At 37.0% G+C, this 13,074-nt stretch overlaps 1 protein-coding gene across 4 annotated transcripts in view; it reads right to left on the bottom strand.

The window, feature by feature from the left end:
* The window catches only part of GAS2 (growth arrest specific 2), a 128,158-nt gene that overhangs the window by 56,620 nt on the left and 58,464 nt on the right, over nt 1-13,074 (bottom strand). For all 4 annotated transcript variants that reach the window (XM_087855348.1, XM_087855347.1, XM_087855349.1 and 1 more), the window contains 2 exons: nt 11,919-11,982; nt 2,873-3,014 (listed from right to left, as the gene is read on the bottom strand). In XM_087855348.1, the coding sequence (XP_087711474.1) occupies nt 2,873-3,014; nt 11,919-11,982 (206 nt within the window). The remainder of the gene's footprint in view (nt 1-2,872; nt 3,015-11,918; nt 11,983-13,074) is intronic.

Here is a 13,074-nt window from a genome sequence, read left to right as displayed (position 1 = left end):
GGAGCCTGATGCGGGACTCAGTCCCAGGACCCTGGGATCATGACCTGAGCCGCAGGCAGCCGCTTAACTGACTGAGCCACCCAGGAGTCCCAGTCAGTACCAACCTTGTTCTACTCCTTTCCAAAGTCCCTTCCATAATTTTTGCACCACCTTCTCTCTTCCACCCTTTTACTTCCCTACTCAAGGATGAGGGACGGCCACCCATGGGACAAGCTAGTGAACAAAAGGACCCCAGTTGCTTCTAGCTACTTCTCCCAGGTTCATGTAAATGGCTTCAAGTGGCAACAGTTCCACCATCTGCAAAGCTACAGCAAGGTTGAGTAGTACACGTATTTCCAGAGCACAGGGCTTTGCTTGATAAACAGAAAAAGGTAGAAGCTTTTTTACACTTTTATTACCTACATTGGTAATTTATCCAGTATGCAAGGCATTGGATAGATATGGATCAATAAAATACGATACTGTCATGGAGACCAAGAACCACACCAAGAGAAGAACGGGCATTTATGCCCAGTAAGGCACATACCTCATTAAATATACACAAAACTTTGGGGCATCAAGAACTAATTTGTCAATTTTGCCTGGGATAAGAGATGCTGACAAAAACTTCATATAGGAGGCCATGCAATCTGGAATTTTACAAGATGAAAAAGCACTTATATGAATATTCAAAGGCTGAATAAACAGAAGTCTGATGAGGAAAGCAAGTGAGGAAAAACACAGGATATAAAATTACCTTAGAAATTTGGGATTAGCAGACATGCTTACAATGAAAACATCCAAATGCAAGGATAAGTCCACTGGGTCAAAAATCCAGGAAAGACAAAATAGGCCAGAACATGGAGCGCTTATGTGGCATGTCAATGAGTTTGGGAATTACCCTGGAATGTGACAGGGAACCCCTATATAAATTTAATCAAATCTGAGTTGCATTTTTTGCTGATCATTCTGGTAGCAATAATGTTCAGGGGGGAGAATTTCAAGAACAGAATGGTAAACAGCATCAAATACAAGAAAGTGGTCTCATAATTTGCAAACTAAAAAAAATTCATTTGAGAGGCGCCTGGGTGGCTCAGGTGGAAAAGCATCCTGACTCTTGATCTCAGGTGGGGTCATGATCTCAGTTCTTGAGATCCAGCCTAGACTCTGGTCTCAGTCTCCAGGCTCAGCAAGGACTCTACTTGTCCCTCTCCCTCCCTCTCCCTTCCTCTCCACCTGCATGGGCTCACTCGCTCATTCTCCATTTAAAATAAATAAATAAAAATAAAATCTTTTAAAGAAATTCATTTGACTCAGAGATTCATTCATTGAAAGGCTAAGGGTGACGTCGGCCAGACCTCTGCCTCTAACGCATTGGAGAAAGTGAACGGAGGTGACAGCTAAGAGGAAAAGAACAAAAATCAAGTGCAGTAGCCCCAGAGGACACATTTATAAGAAAGTCTAAAGGAACATCTTACTCTAAAGTAAGTTGATTCAGAAAAGTGTAACTGGGAGAGAAGGAACATTGTTCTCATCAATACATAAATAATACGTCATTGCCTACTGTTAACATGCTCAATTTCCTTACACAATAAAAATGAAATACTATGACAAGGAAGGCATGCCACCCATCCTAAAAACTGTCCTGTGATTTTAAAATCCTTTTAGATGGCATTGTATTAAAATGCCCTTCCTAGTCTTTCATTCCTGAGTGGATTGAACAAAAGAAACGAAATTAAACTGGTATTGGCTAAGATACCTTGAGAAGCTCAGTTTTAAGTTTGCTGCCCTCAGAAATGGAAATTCTCCATCTGTCAGATTGTTGTACTTCTGCTTCCCTGAATCGGCAATAGAGAAAATAGTGTGCCACAGGGAAAAGCAAAAGATGAGGCAATCTCTCTTCTACACCCTATAGTGTCAGGCAGCCATTTTCCCAGCTCTTTGCAGCTCAGACTCTAGAGAAGGAAATTCTCAGCTATGGGCCAGCACTGCTTTTCAGTCCTGCCTGTTCTATATAACTACATTATGGTTGGTGCTAGTTTCTAAGGACCTTCCCCATGTAGGAGACATACTTCAGTCTAACATCCCTGAGGTAACTATTTTTTTTTAAACTGCCCAAGTACTTTTTAGATTTGCACTCAGTGTTTCTGTGCTGGGAGGTGAATGCATGTGCACAATCAAACCCGCTACCTACAACCAAGAACGACTTTCCACAGGCAACAGAGGAGCCAGAGAGTTTTAATTCATCCAGGTTGTTGTTCCTCCCAGAATCTGCTTTCTGTGATCGAGGGTCTACAAAAACATTCCCTCATCTGCCAAAGATCTTGACTCAAGGACTCTGCTAAGTAGAGGGGTGGGGACCCCAGACAGTTAGCAAAACTGGGTTGGAATCTAAGCTCCTTTCCCCTCAGCAGGTGATTCAATTCCTGTTTCAGTTGCTTCAACAAGAAAGGAGCCTTATGATAACAAGAGCACTTGAAAACAATGATAGATCCCGGCCCATAGCAGGCGGGTAGCTAAGGGCAGTTCTGTTCTCTGTGGGATGTTGGTGTTCTCTTCTCCTGCCTCAGGCTTCTTATCTGTGAAACAAAGAACCACGAACCAAAACCATCAAGGCTGAACTGTTTGCAAAGATAGTTTTTAGGAAGTGAACTTGTTATCCTAAAATTTTAGATACTATCAGTAGAATTCAGTGACACTTCATTTTGGCTCAGTTTCCAATCTCAAAATGATTACTTCTACTCTTGTAGGACTACAAACTTTTTCATAGAATTTAAAAATGAATTTCAATGAAATTGAAATAGGTAAAGGTTAGATTGACAAGAGATTGCACAGAATGAGTTTTGTCAAAAAGGACTAAGCGCTGGTAAGAAATCCAACCAGTTTTACTTACTGCATCATCCAGTAAGTTCCCAGTACTTTTTTTTCCAGAAGACTTTGACGACGGAGAAGGTGAAGGAGAAGGAGCAGAAAGTGTTTCTTCTTGTTCAATCTCTTTTTCCAATTTTATCAAACCAGGAGGCTCCACACCATACCTTTTAAAAGACACCAGATAAAAGCGGATGCATAACTTCTAATGATACACTTACCATATGTTACATTTGATCATGAACCCCGCAGGACCAAATCGTCGACTTTTTAAAACTGATTTTCTCTGGCACTGAAATGGTAAGTTCTTAAATTGGCCTCCTTTTAAGCAGGAAAAAACTCATATATCTGATTTTGATATGGATATATACTTGTACACTTATGTTTAGATATGTATATCAACACATGAATAGACACCTGACATATTAAGAATAAAAATACTCCATGTGATACACGGAGGCAATACCATGAATTATCATGTAAAATTTAGTCTTCAGCTTTTAGATTTACTAGCTTTGAGGTTTGTAATTGAATTCCTATTTTGAACACAAGCTTGTTAAAGATGAAAAGAGCAATCCCCAAAATGAACATCCTTAAATGATTTAACAGAGAAGAAATAATACTATTAATTATACACCTCCTCTGAGCCCAGAACGATGTAGTGTGGGGTTATACTGGGTCATAGGTTATACACTTAAGAACAACATAATGAAAGCATGTATAGGGGTACAGAGAAAGAAAAGGATCAAGAGCAAATGGAGAAATAATTTAGAATAACAATGTTAAAAATTGTGTTTAAATTATCAATGCCATAGAAGTTCAAAAAGAGAAATGAAGTTGTTATTGGCTTCTTGTCTCGCATAATCATATTTTTCTTAGGCTAAATTTAAAATTGGTTTGGTTTCTTAGATGCATATCAGTTTACCGAGGTGGAGAAGACCAAAGATAATTCCAGAATATGAGAGTGTGAAGGACCTTTGGGATCATCCCATTATACTCTTTCATTTTTACAGAATAAAGAATGAAGATCCAGAAAGGTACAGAATTAGCAGGAGCGAGACAAAAATGCAAACCCAGATTCTCTAAGTGAGGGCTGAGGCTCGTTTTCTCTGACATTTTAATCAGGTGATTACATGTTAGAAAGGGGAGGAAAAAGTCATTTGGAAAGTTAAAAAATAGGTTATGGATAATCTACAAAGAAAATAATCTACATAGAATAAATATGTAGACAGTATGTCTACTACCCTAGAGTGAATAATATATTAAAAAGATCATTAAATGCAAAAGCTTAGATTATTGTCCTGTTCTCATGGCTTGTTATTTTAACTCCCATCATCACACTTGCGTTTAGGACACATTTCCGGAGGAAGCAATTTCCCCACTCTTAATGATTTGTTGTCAAGGGTGCTCAATTAGTTTAATTCCTGGCTTCTCTCTTTACTCACTCTTCTCCAACAAGATGAAGGGATTTATCAAATTGTAAAATCTAAGAATCAACGGAGCCTGCTTGACTCAGTTCACCCTTCTTCTAGGGAAGAAGCTGCCCACAGGAAGGCCTCCATAGAAATCTCCACCCTATTCATCTTTGTTTGTAATTAGGTAGTTAATTGGCCTACTTCCGGAGGTCAGTTAAAGACACTAAGAATATCTGTCCGCTTGGATCTTATCAGCAGTGAAGGTGATATTTGATGTTCCATCTGCAACTCCTTCATTTCATTTTCTTTTTTTTTTTCTTCCAGAATTTAGAGGGTAAGGATGGACGCTGTGTCAGCTCTTTGAATGCTGACAACTTAGAATTTAGTACAAAACAGTTTAGCCTGTCATAACAGAATAATTTTTAGTTAAATAAATCATTAGCTTTAAAAGACCTAGGCACCATTCATCGTGTTTCTAATGTTTTATATATATTATCCAGTTAATGGGACATCATGGAAATATGCACTAGACTGCAGATCTGTATCAGTGGAGACCACTGTCCAATTCACAGCATCCCTAAGAGCTAGCATAGACCCTGGCACACAGTATGTACTTAAGAGCTACCATGAGAATGAAAAAAAAAAAAAAATCCCATAGTATCATATAACAATGATTTTGGGTTCCAAATACGAATTTGGTTTCATTGTTCTGGATCTTTAATTGTACATCACTTTAATTTTTTTTAAAGGTTTTATTTATTTATTTATTTATTTATTTATTTATTTATTTATTGCACGTGTGAGCAGGGCAAGGGGCGGAGGGAGAGGAAGGGAGAATCTTAGGCAGACTCCCCGGATGAGCGCGGAGCTGGTGGTGGGGCTTGATCCCACAACCCTGTGATCATGACAAGAGCTGAAACCAGGAGTCCGACACTTAAGTGAGCCATCTAGGCACCCCAACTGCATATCACTTTAATAAAACATGTCAATATTAAGTGCACATAAATGCTTTACCAAAAGTTTCTCCAGAAGATTTTAAACCCTATCCAAAACTAAAACAAATACTTTTTTTTTCTTGCTTTCTAGTACTTCATTAATTACACTGAACTCAACCCAGCATCTCATTACTGTTGACAAGTACCAACAACACTGATAGGGAGACTTGCGTATCATTCTTCCCCGAGGTAGACTTGAGCTCACTGTGCCATTAACCTACTGTTTGAATTTAGCAAATCACTTAACTTCTAGAAGTCTGTTTTCTATAAGAAAAGTAGAAGTGAGAATGGCCTGCCCCAAAGGTCTGATGTAATGGTGAGGGGAGGCAGGGAGAATGTTGGAACAGCAGCTGCTCTTGACCATCTTCAATGTACCCAGCACAGTTGGGCATCCTGACATACATTATTTCTGAGCCTCCTTGTAAGTTCAACATAAAATGGAAATTCTAACTCTTGTGCTTTAATGTTGTTGGGAGGGATTAAAAGAGTGTCCCTTACAGGGGAACCTGGGTGGCTCAGATGGTTAAAATATCTGCTTTGGGCTCAGGTCATGATCTCCAGGTCCTGGGATCAAGGCCCGCATTGGGCTCCCAGCTCAGCAGGGAGTCTGCTCCTCCCTCTCCCTCTGCCTCTTCCCCTGCTTGTGTGTGGGCTCTCTCTCCCTCTCTCTCTCAAATGAATAAATAAAATCTTAAAAAAAAAGAAGAGTATCCATTACATGCTCAGTACAGTGTCTAACACATGGCATAGCCTCTGAACTTGGGTTGATAACTGATGTATCAAAGGTTTTACCACTGGGAAACTGCAGCACTAAGGTGCTTTTGCCAAAGCTTGTTGAAAAATACATTATACCACCAAATGAAATAATGTAAGGGCCTGAAGATTAAGATGTCAAGTAGAATTATTACTACTGTTTATATTATTACTATTGTTTGTATCCTTTACAGAGGAACTTATTACAGGCTTTCTCTATACCAGTTTTCCTAGAATTATGAAACAGCAGAAATATCTCGGTGCTGAATGTAGCAGAGCAAGTTAGAAATTCAGCTTTGCTCCTAACTCGCTGGCTGAACTTCAGCAGGCAACTCTTTTTAATCTCCCTGGACTTCTTTGAATTCTTAGTGCATTAAGGTATAAAATTTTGTTATATTTAATGTTCTTAAGAGAATAACACAAACTGGGCAGTGAAGCTAGAGCAATTTAACACACTAGAACTCACAGCCAATTAAAAGTCAATCATAAGTAAGAACATCATATTTGAACGTATAAATTAAGCCAGTTGGAAAATATGAAAATCATTTGTAATTGTTGGTGGTTTCAGGCCACCTTTCAGGAATAGGCTGCATGATTTTTTACTTTTCTTTCTTTCTTTCTTTCTTTCTTTCTTTCTTTCTTTCTTTCTTTCTTTCTTTCTTTTTCTTTCTTTCTTTCTTTCTTTCTTTCTTCTTTCTTTTCTTTCCCTCTCTCTCTCTTTACCAAGTATAATAATAATATATTACTAGAGGAATAGCAGGCTTCACCCCGTCCGATACAAAGTAGACTAAGTTTGAACGTAGTTGGTAACAAAGTCATACGTGGAAAGCCTTGCTCTGGAGATTTTTCTCTATCTGGGAATGCTGAAAATTAGCTCTGCCACTGAACATAGAAAATCAACCCTAAGCTCCAAATCTCTGCTTATATTGGCTTTTAAATACTTCAAGCTGCCTAAGGTAGAGTCAGCCAGTCCCAAAATGCACACTTAAATACGATTCATTGGCTTCCTGTCTGTCTGGAGATGTCAACAGGCTGTAAATCACGACATTCCCCTGGGGCTGGGGGCTCACACCTGCAAGCCAACTTACTCACCAAACAGGTCTTTTTTTCTACTCTCCAAAAGGCTGCTTCATTCTGGTTTCCATGATTAATTCTATAACACTTCACGTTTCTATTTTGTCTGTGAGGTTTTCACAGATCTATACTGTTTTCTACTCCTTTCCAGCTACACGATTTTCGAGTTTGGGGAGAAAGAGTTTTGTTGTTTTCACACTGAATAAGGGTCAAACTAAAGATAGCAAGAAGGTGGATGGAATCCACTAAAACCAAACCCTCCCATCTGTATACCCCAGTGATGGGACAGTAGAGTAAATAATGAAAGGGCAAGGAATTTGGTTTTGTCTCGCTGAAAAAAAAAAAAAAAAAGCAAAGTGCTAGGGAAAGGGTCTTCTGGTTAATGACTTGATGAAGAGGTTCTAGGAATGGCTTTTTCATTTTTCTGGCACATGACATGATTTTTTGAGATTGGTCTAGATGACATAATTGAGCTTTCAAACTGAGCCCTGAACTAGAGAATTTACTCGAACTATTTAGTAGACTAGAGTTTCAAACAAAAGACATCTGGGACCTATTTCAGTAGAGTTAGGGGGACACATTTTAGAAACTCCCCTTTTTTAAGGCAGATAAGTTTCTAAACAGATGAGTTTATAGTTAACAGACAGTTTATAGATTCTTGCAAGATAGTTTTACCCTATTTTTATTCTGTTTTGAAGTAACTTAAAGGCAGATTTACTTTTGGAAGGAAATTTCATCCACGTGAACACATGTGATTTCTTAGCAGTCAGAGTTAAGGGCTTTAAATAGAATCCGTTAATTAATAAACCTTGTATAAGAATATTTTTATTTTAAGCAACACTTCATGAGGTCATGGATTAAAATAGGAGACTAATAAAAATGTTCACCAAGTATATTTCTTTCAAGTAGTCATAAATTTTGTTCAAAATTAAGGAAGCACTAAAAATAATAATATAAAAACTTCATTAAGATATTAATTATTGATTATGGCCCCAAACCAAAATATCAAAAGTTTTTAACTTTTAGCATTAGGCTAATCTTAATTCTGTAGTCTAGAAAAGGTTGAATTCATAGGAACATTTTTCAGCAATGAATATCAAAGCATTGTCATTAAAAAGATCTTTCAGGTTTTATTGACCTGCTTTTACTGAGTGTTTTACTTTTCAAAGGGAAAACATGGATATTTTACACTCAGAAACTGACAAGGTTTCTGAAATATTAACAGTGGGATTTCACTCTCCAGTGATGATAGCTCTATTTAGTTGAAAATAAAAGGAAGTTTTACCCATGAGAACAAAAATAAGTGGTCTCATTCTCCCATCTCAGAACTCAGAGAAGCCCCCAGCTCTCAAAGGGCTTCACTGAGTGTTCCCAGGCAGGAGAACATGGCAGAGAATCAGAAACGTCTTGAGAATCATATCTGAAGCGATGTTGATGCTTTTAAGATGACATTGATGTAATTCTAAGGAGTTAAAGTTTAGAATTAAATGTAAAAAAGCATCATCTATCAGGGACTACTTAAAAATGCTCACAACTCACACAATGGTACTGGGGACTTTGTTATGGTCAAAACTCATCTAGTGTGTGTGCAAATGACTGTGCTGATTCGTAACAGCTCTCTCCCAAATCACTTCTAGTTTTGGTTAAAGATGTCCTAACTCAGCAGTTTATGTAATCCTCTATGGAGGAGCAGGGAGAGGAGGAAGCACAAAATAAGGACGCAAACATAGTTTTAATATGTTCAAAGAAAAATTTAGGAGTAAAATTAGATCAGGTGGATGAATTTTCCCTTTTTTCCCCTTTAACTAATATGCCCCAACATACAGTTTAGGGAGTGAAATCTGGGTTTATTGGGTTGTCTGTAAAGCACAACTGAACTTCCATTAAAATAAAAAAAAACTCTTCAAATGTGTACAGATAGAAATTTAGGTAGACATTTATATTTAAATGTTTACTCTATCCAATTGGTATTCAACTGTTTTACCTTATGCTGCATACGACAAAAGTAACACCCTGAATAATCTCAGCATATATTCTGGTTTTCAGTGTAAGTGCAGTATTTCACATCATTCAAGTACGTGAAGAAAATAAATAATGATGTTTATAAATTGAACACTTTAACATAAGGGTTATCTTAATCCTTAGATAATTCCTTTGTGAAATTAGTAACATTTTTGTAATATGAATAATTACTGCTTTTGCCAGCTTATGCAGTCATAAGTATGGTCAGAAATGGAGCAACCCATTCTTATCATAAATATCAATGATGGTGGTGATAATAATAATAATAATAATAATGGCAGGAACTAAATTTGGGGGGTGATGGATAGATTTATGGCATAGATTGCAGTATTGTTTCACAGATATAAACTTATATCCAAACTCATCAACTTGTATACATTAAATATGTACAGTTTTTTGTATGTCACCCAATAAACTGGTTAAAGAAGAAGAAAGAAAAAGAGAGAGAGAGAAAGAAAGAAGAAAGAAAGAAAGAAAGAAAGAAAGAAAGAAAGAAAGAAAGAAAGAAAGAAAGAAAGAAAGAAAGAAATGGAGCTACCCAGAATCTCAATTTCAAAATATTTGGGGGAAAAAAACCCCCACAAAACTTGACATGATCCTTCACATGAAATTGACCAGGCCATTAAGATTCTCTGTCATTAAAATTAAGATTTTAATTTGTTTTATATCCTATGGCAAGGGGCAATTTATGCCAGACTTGGAGCTGAAGGAAAGGGGATTTCTAAAGGGATTTTTTCACTGGGTAGCTTGTCTTCTCCTTTGATGATTCCATCATAGTTAAAAAATCTGGCCCAGTAGGATTCTTAATCAGAATGTTCTAGTAATAAAAAGCATAATTACAAAAAATAAAGTAAACCCAGAAAACAGGCAAATAATACAAACTAAACAAGAGGATAATAATATCTCACAGCTAATTGTACAGATGGTGCAACTCCTTCTCTTTACCGGTATATCACGGCTTTCGGAATCACGATGCTGATTTGATTCAGATATTTAGATTAAAACAACAAAATGGAATCTGGCACTTTAGAATATTCTAGCAGTACCATTAAAATAAACAACTGAACAAAAAGTGTTCTGCATAATCTATAAAGTAGGAACCATCCATGTTTCTCTCACTCTAACATTTCAGTGGCAGCTAGCTACTCATTTATTGAGATTTTACTTTCTGTGTTTTCCTTCCCCCTGTATTTTTAACTTCCCCCTTTTTAGATGATATCTGTGGAGTCAAAAGGATATTTATTTCTTTGACTCCAGGTTGTTTGCCCTACAGGCCAGAAGCCCCAAGACTGGTGGCTTAGCAGAGTCCCAGAGGTAACTGATACCTTTGTCTTGCTCCCTCATAGAACCCAAGAAGGTGACGGCTCTGCAGGGCAGTGGGGTCCAAAGAAACAGTTGGAACTATAAGCTCAAACTAAGCCCCAGTAGTAGAGACCTGGGTGGACAGAGGATGAGGGGACCATCTCCCAAGGCCTTCACGCAGTGTCTGGGAGCAGTATGGGAGAGAATAGGGAAACCTCCAACTGTCTCAAATTGGCTTTTTCACTTTGAGTGGAGCCTCAGCCATATTTAATTTGAATTTCCTTACAATGAAAGAATCTTCTTCATACCCACTTATTGTGGTAAAGTAAAATTCATACCTGATGTACAATTTGTTGAGATTATGTTGGTTATCATGTTTTATGGAACTTGGAGTTACTCCTGATTGCAGGTTAATTTTCCATTGGATCAAAAACAAAAACAAAAACGAACAAACAAACCCAGGTCTAGTCACTGGCAGCAAGCTTTCTACCCATTGCTGTAATTTGCTGATGTGCACAAGTTGTATTTTCTGTACCCTGATCTTCTTTATAAATTTCTCTTTGAGAATTTTCACCCAGAGCTAGCTTTTGCTTTATCTTATTGGTTCATCTAATCTCTATCCTAAAAGTATACCCAGATCTTGATGAAAGAACATCTAACTGGTTCTGAACTTTTATTTCGAATCAAGACTTCTTCAACCATTTACATCCTCATTTCTAATTCTTTGGGCTTCATAGAACTGTCAGAAGTTCTGTTTGGTCATTTGCAAGATAATGAAAGATAAGATATGAAATCAAAGCAAGTCGGCTGAGGTAATAAAGTCCCTTTCCCTGTCTGTTTAGCTATGATTATGACTTTTACTATTACTTCTTTTTTCCTAGAAGAAAATGATTCCAAACATATCTTCACATGTGAAGGATAATATCCTATGCATTTCTCTGATCAAAATATGGAGAATAATTGAAAAACAATCTAAAGATCTGAGAGATGGAATATTGAATGAAGGAAAATGAGAAAAAAGGAACAAAAGAGACAGTTATTAAAATTTTTAAATTTTAATAAATTTATTAAATATTAGTAGATGATATTAGGGATTATATTAAGAATTAAATTATAAAAAATAAACAGGAGAGAGGTGGTGAAGGAGTTGGGAGACAGAGACATAACAGGAACAAACTTTAGTGGAAAGAGTAATTGTCACACACAACTTCATGTACATGACCCTCCCCCACCCCCCAAGAAAAGGTTGGAGGGAAAATGTATTGGATGAGAGGATATGCTTTTAATAAATGTTAGACAGAGTGGTTTTGACAAGATGGTGGGGCTAAGGAATATTGGTGGCATGCTTTTAGTTTGAACAACTGCCCTTGAGATGTTTGTACTGATTATATTTGAAAAAGTAGTTTTTCAATACGCAGGTTAAATTAGCAATGAAAAGCCAGCAAGCTTCTCAGTTGCTTCAATGCTGAGATGGTCCATGTCTTGACATAGTGGCAGCAGTCTGACCTACCTGGCTGCAATCCGGCCAAGCTCTAGCAAACAGAGACACACTTCTCTGGGTTGCTTGTGGAGGACTGAAAGACAAGACAGAGGTGGACACCTTTACAATAGAAGGGATTGTAAAGCAGCTCAATAGTGAACAGGCTTGCCAATGACCTCTCATCCCTCATGCTTCCCGTAAATGAGCTAGTCTTCATTCTCACCTTCACAGAAACCATCCCATCCCATGGTACACTTGGCTCTACCAAAGTCTTAAAGCAGCTTTCGAAACTCTCTGCCTAACCTCCCTTCTCAAAGTCAGGAGTCTTAGGAAATCTTACCCTGAGTAAATCTCATCCTGAACATGTTTTTCTTTTATTAGGTAATATTAGTAAGTCAATCTTGGAAATATATGTAGCATCATCATAATGATGATATAAATAGTTGATATTTAAAATACATAGCACACAGAAGACTACAGAACAAGACTGGACTCTGCAAAATTCTGAGTCTATCTTCATCAGTGTTTTGAGCAGAAATAATGCAATGAATAAGGATAAAAATAATACAGCACAGTCCTTTCTTATCCTCCAAGCAATGACATCAAGTGAGACTCTGAAACTTCAAGTCCTCTCCTAATCAAATCTGATTAAATGATACTTGAGGAAGATATACTTTCAACTGAATGGATTTATAAGTATGTATCAATATATACCATCAGCCAACTTTCCCATAAAATGAGCAATTTGTATTGATTAGATTCTTATATAATCTCATTACTTAATAAATCTTGCTTTACTAATTGCTTTGGACACATTCAGTAATGCTGACAAATCAGATTTGCATTTGTTGAGCCTACCAAAAGTGAATGTCCTGCTTATATTGTTCTCTTTAACAAGATTAGAGAATTTAAAAAATATTGTTATATACAGCACCTAATAAAGTCAAAAGATACTGAAAAAATATAATGCATTGAGAATGGTCTCTACATAGACAATATCCTGATAAAAGAAAATACTAGTTTATTGATAAATTTTAAGAAAAATAGTAATATTTCTTTAATTCTTAAACATAGAATTTTATAATAATTCCATTTCCCAGCATTATTCTATTCCCTTAACTTAAATATCTAATTCTTTCACTCCACAGAATGTGGTAGTGGCAATATTTGGTCCACTGACACCAGG

This window comes from Ursus americanus, chromosome 24, assembly GCF_024610735.1.
Source record: "Ursus americanus isolate L20-20 chromosome 24, mUrsAme1.1.p, whole genome shotgun sequence".
NCBI classification, from domain to species: Eukaryota; Metazoa; Chordata; class Mammalia; order Carnivora; family Ursidae; genus Ursus; species Ursus americanus.
Note: the sequence above shows the minus strand (reverse complement) of the source record. Positions and strands in the feature narration are given on the sequence as shown.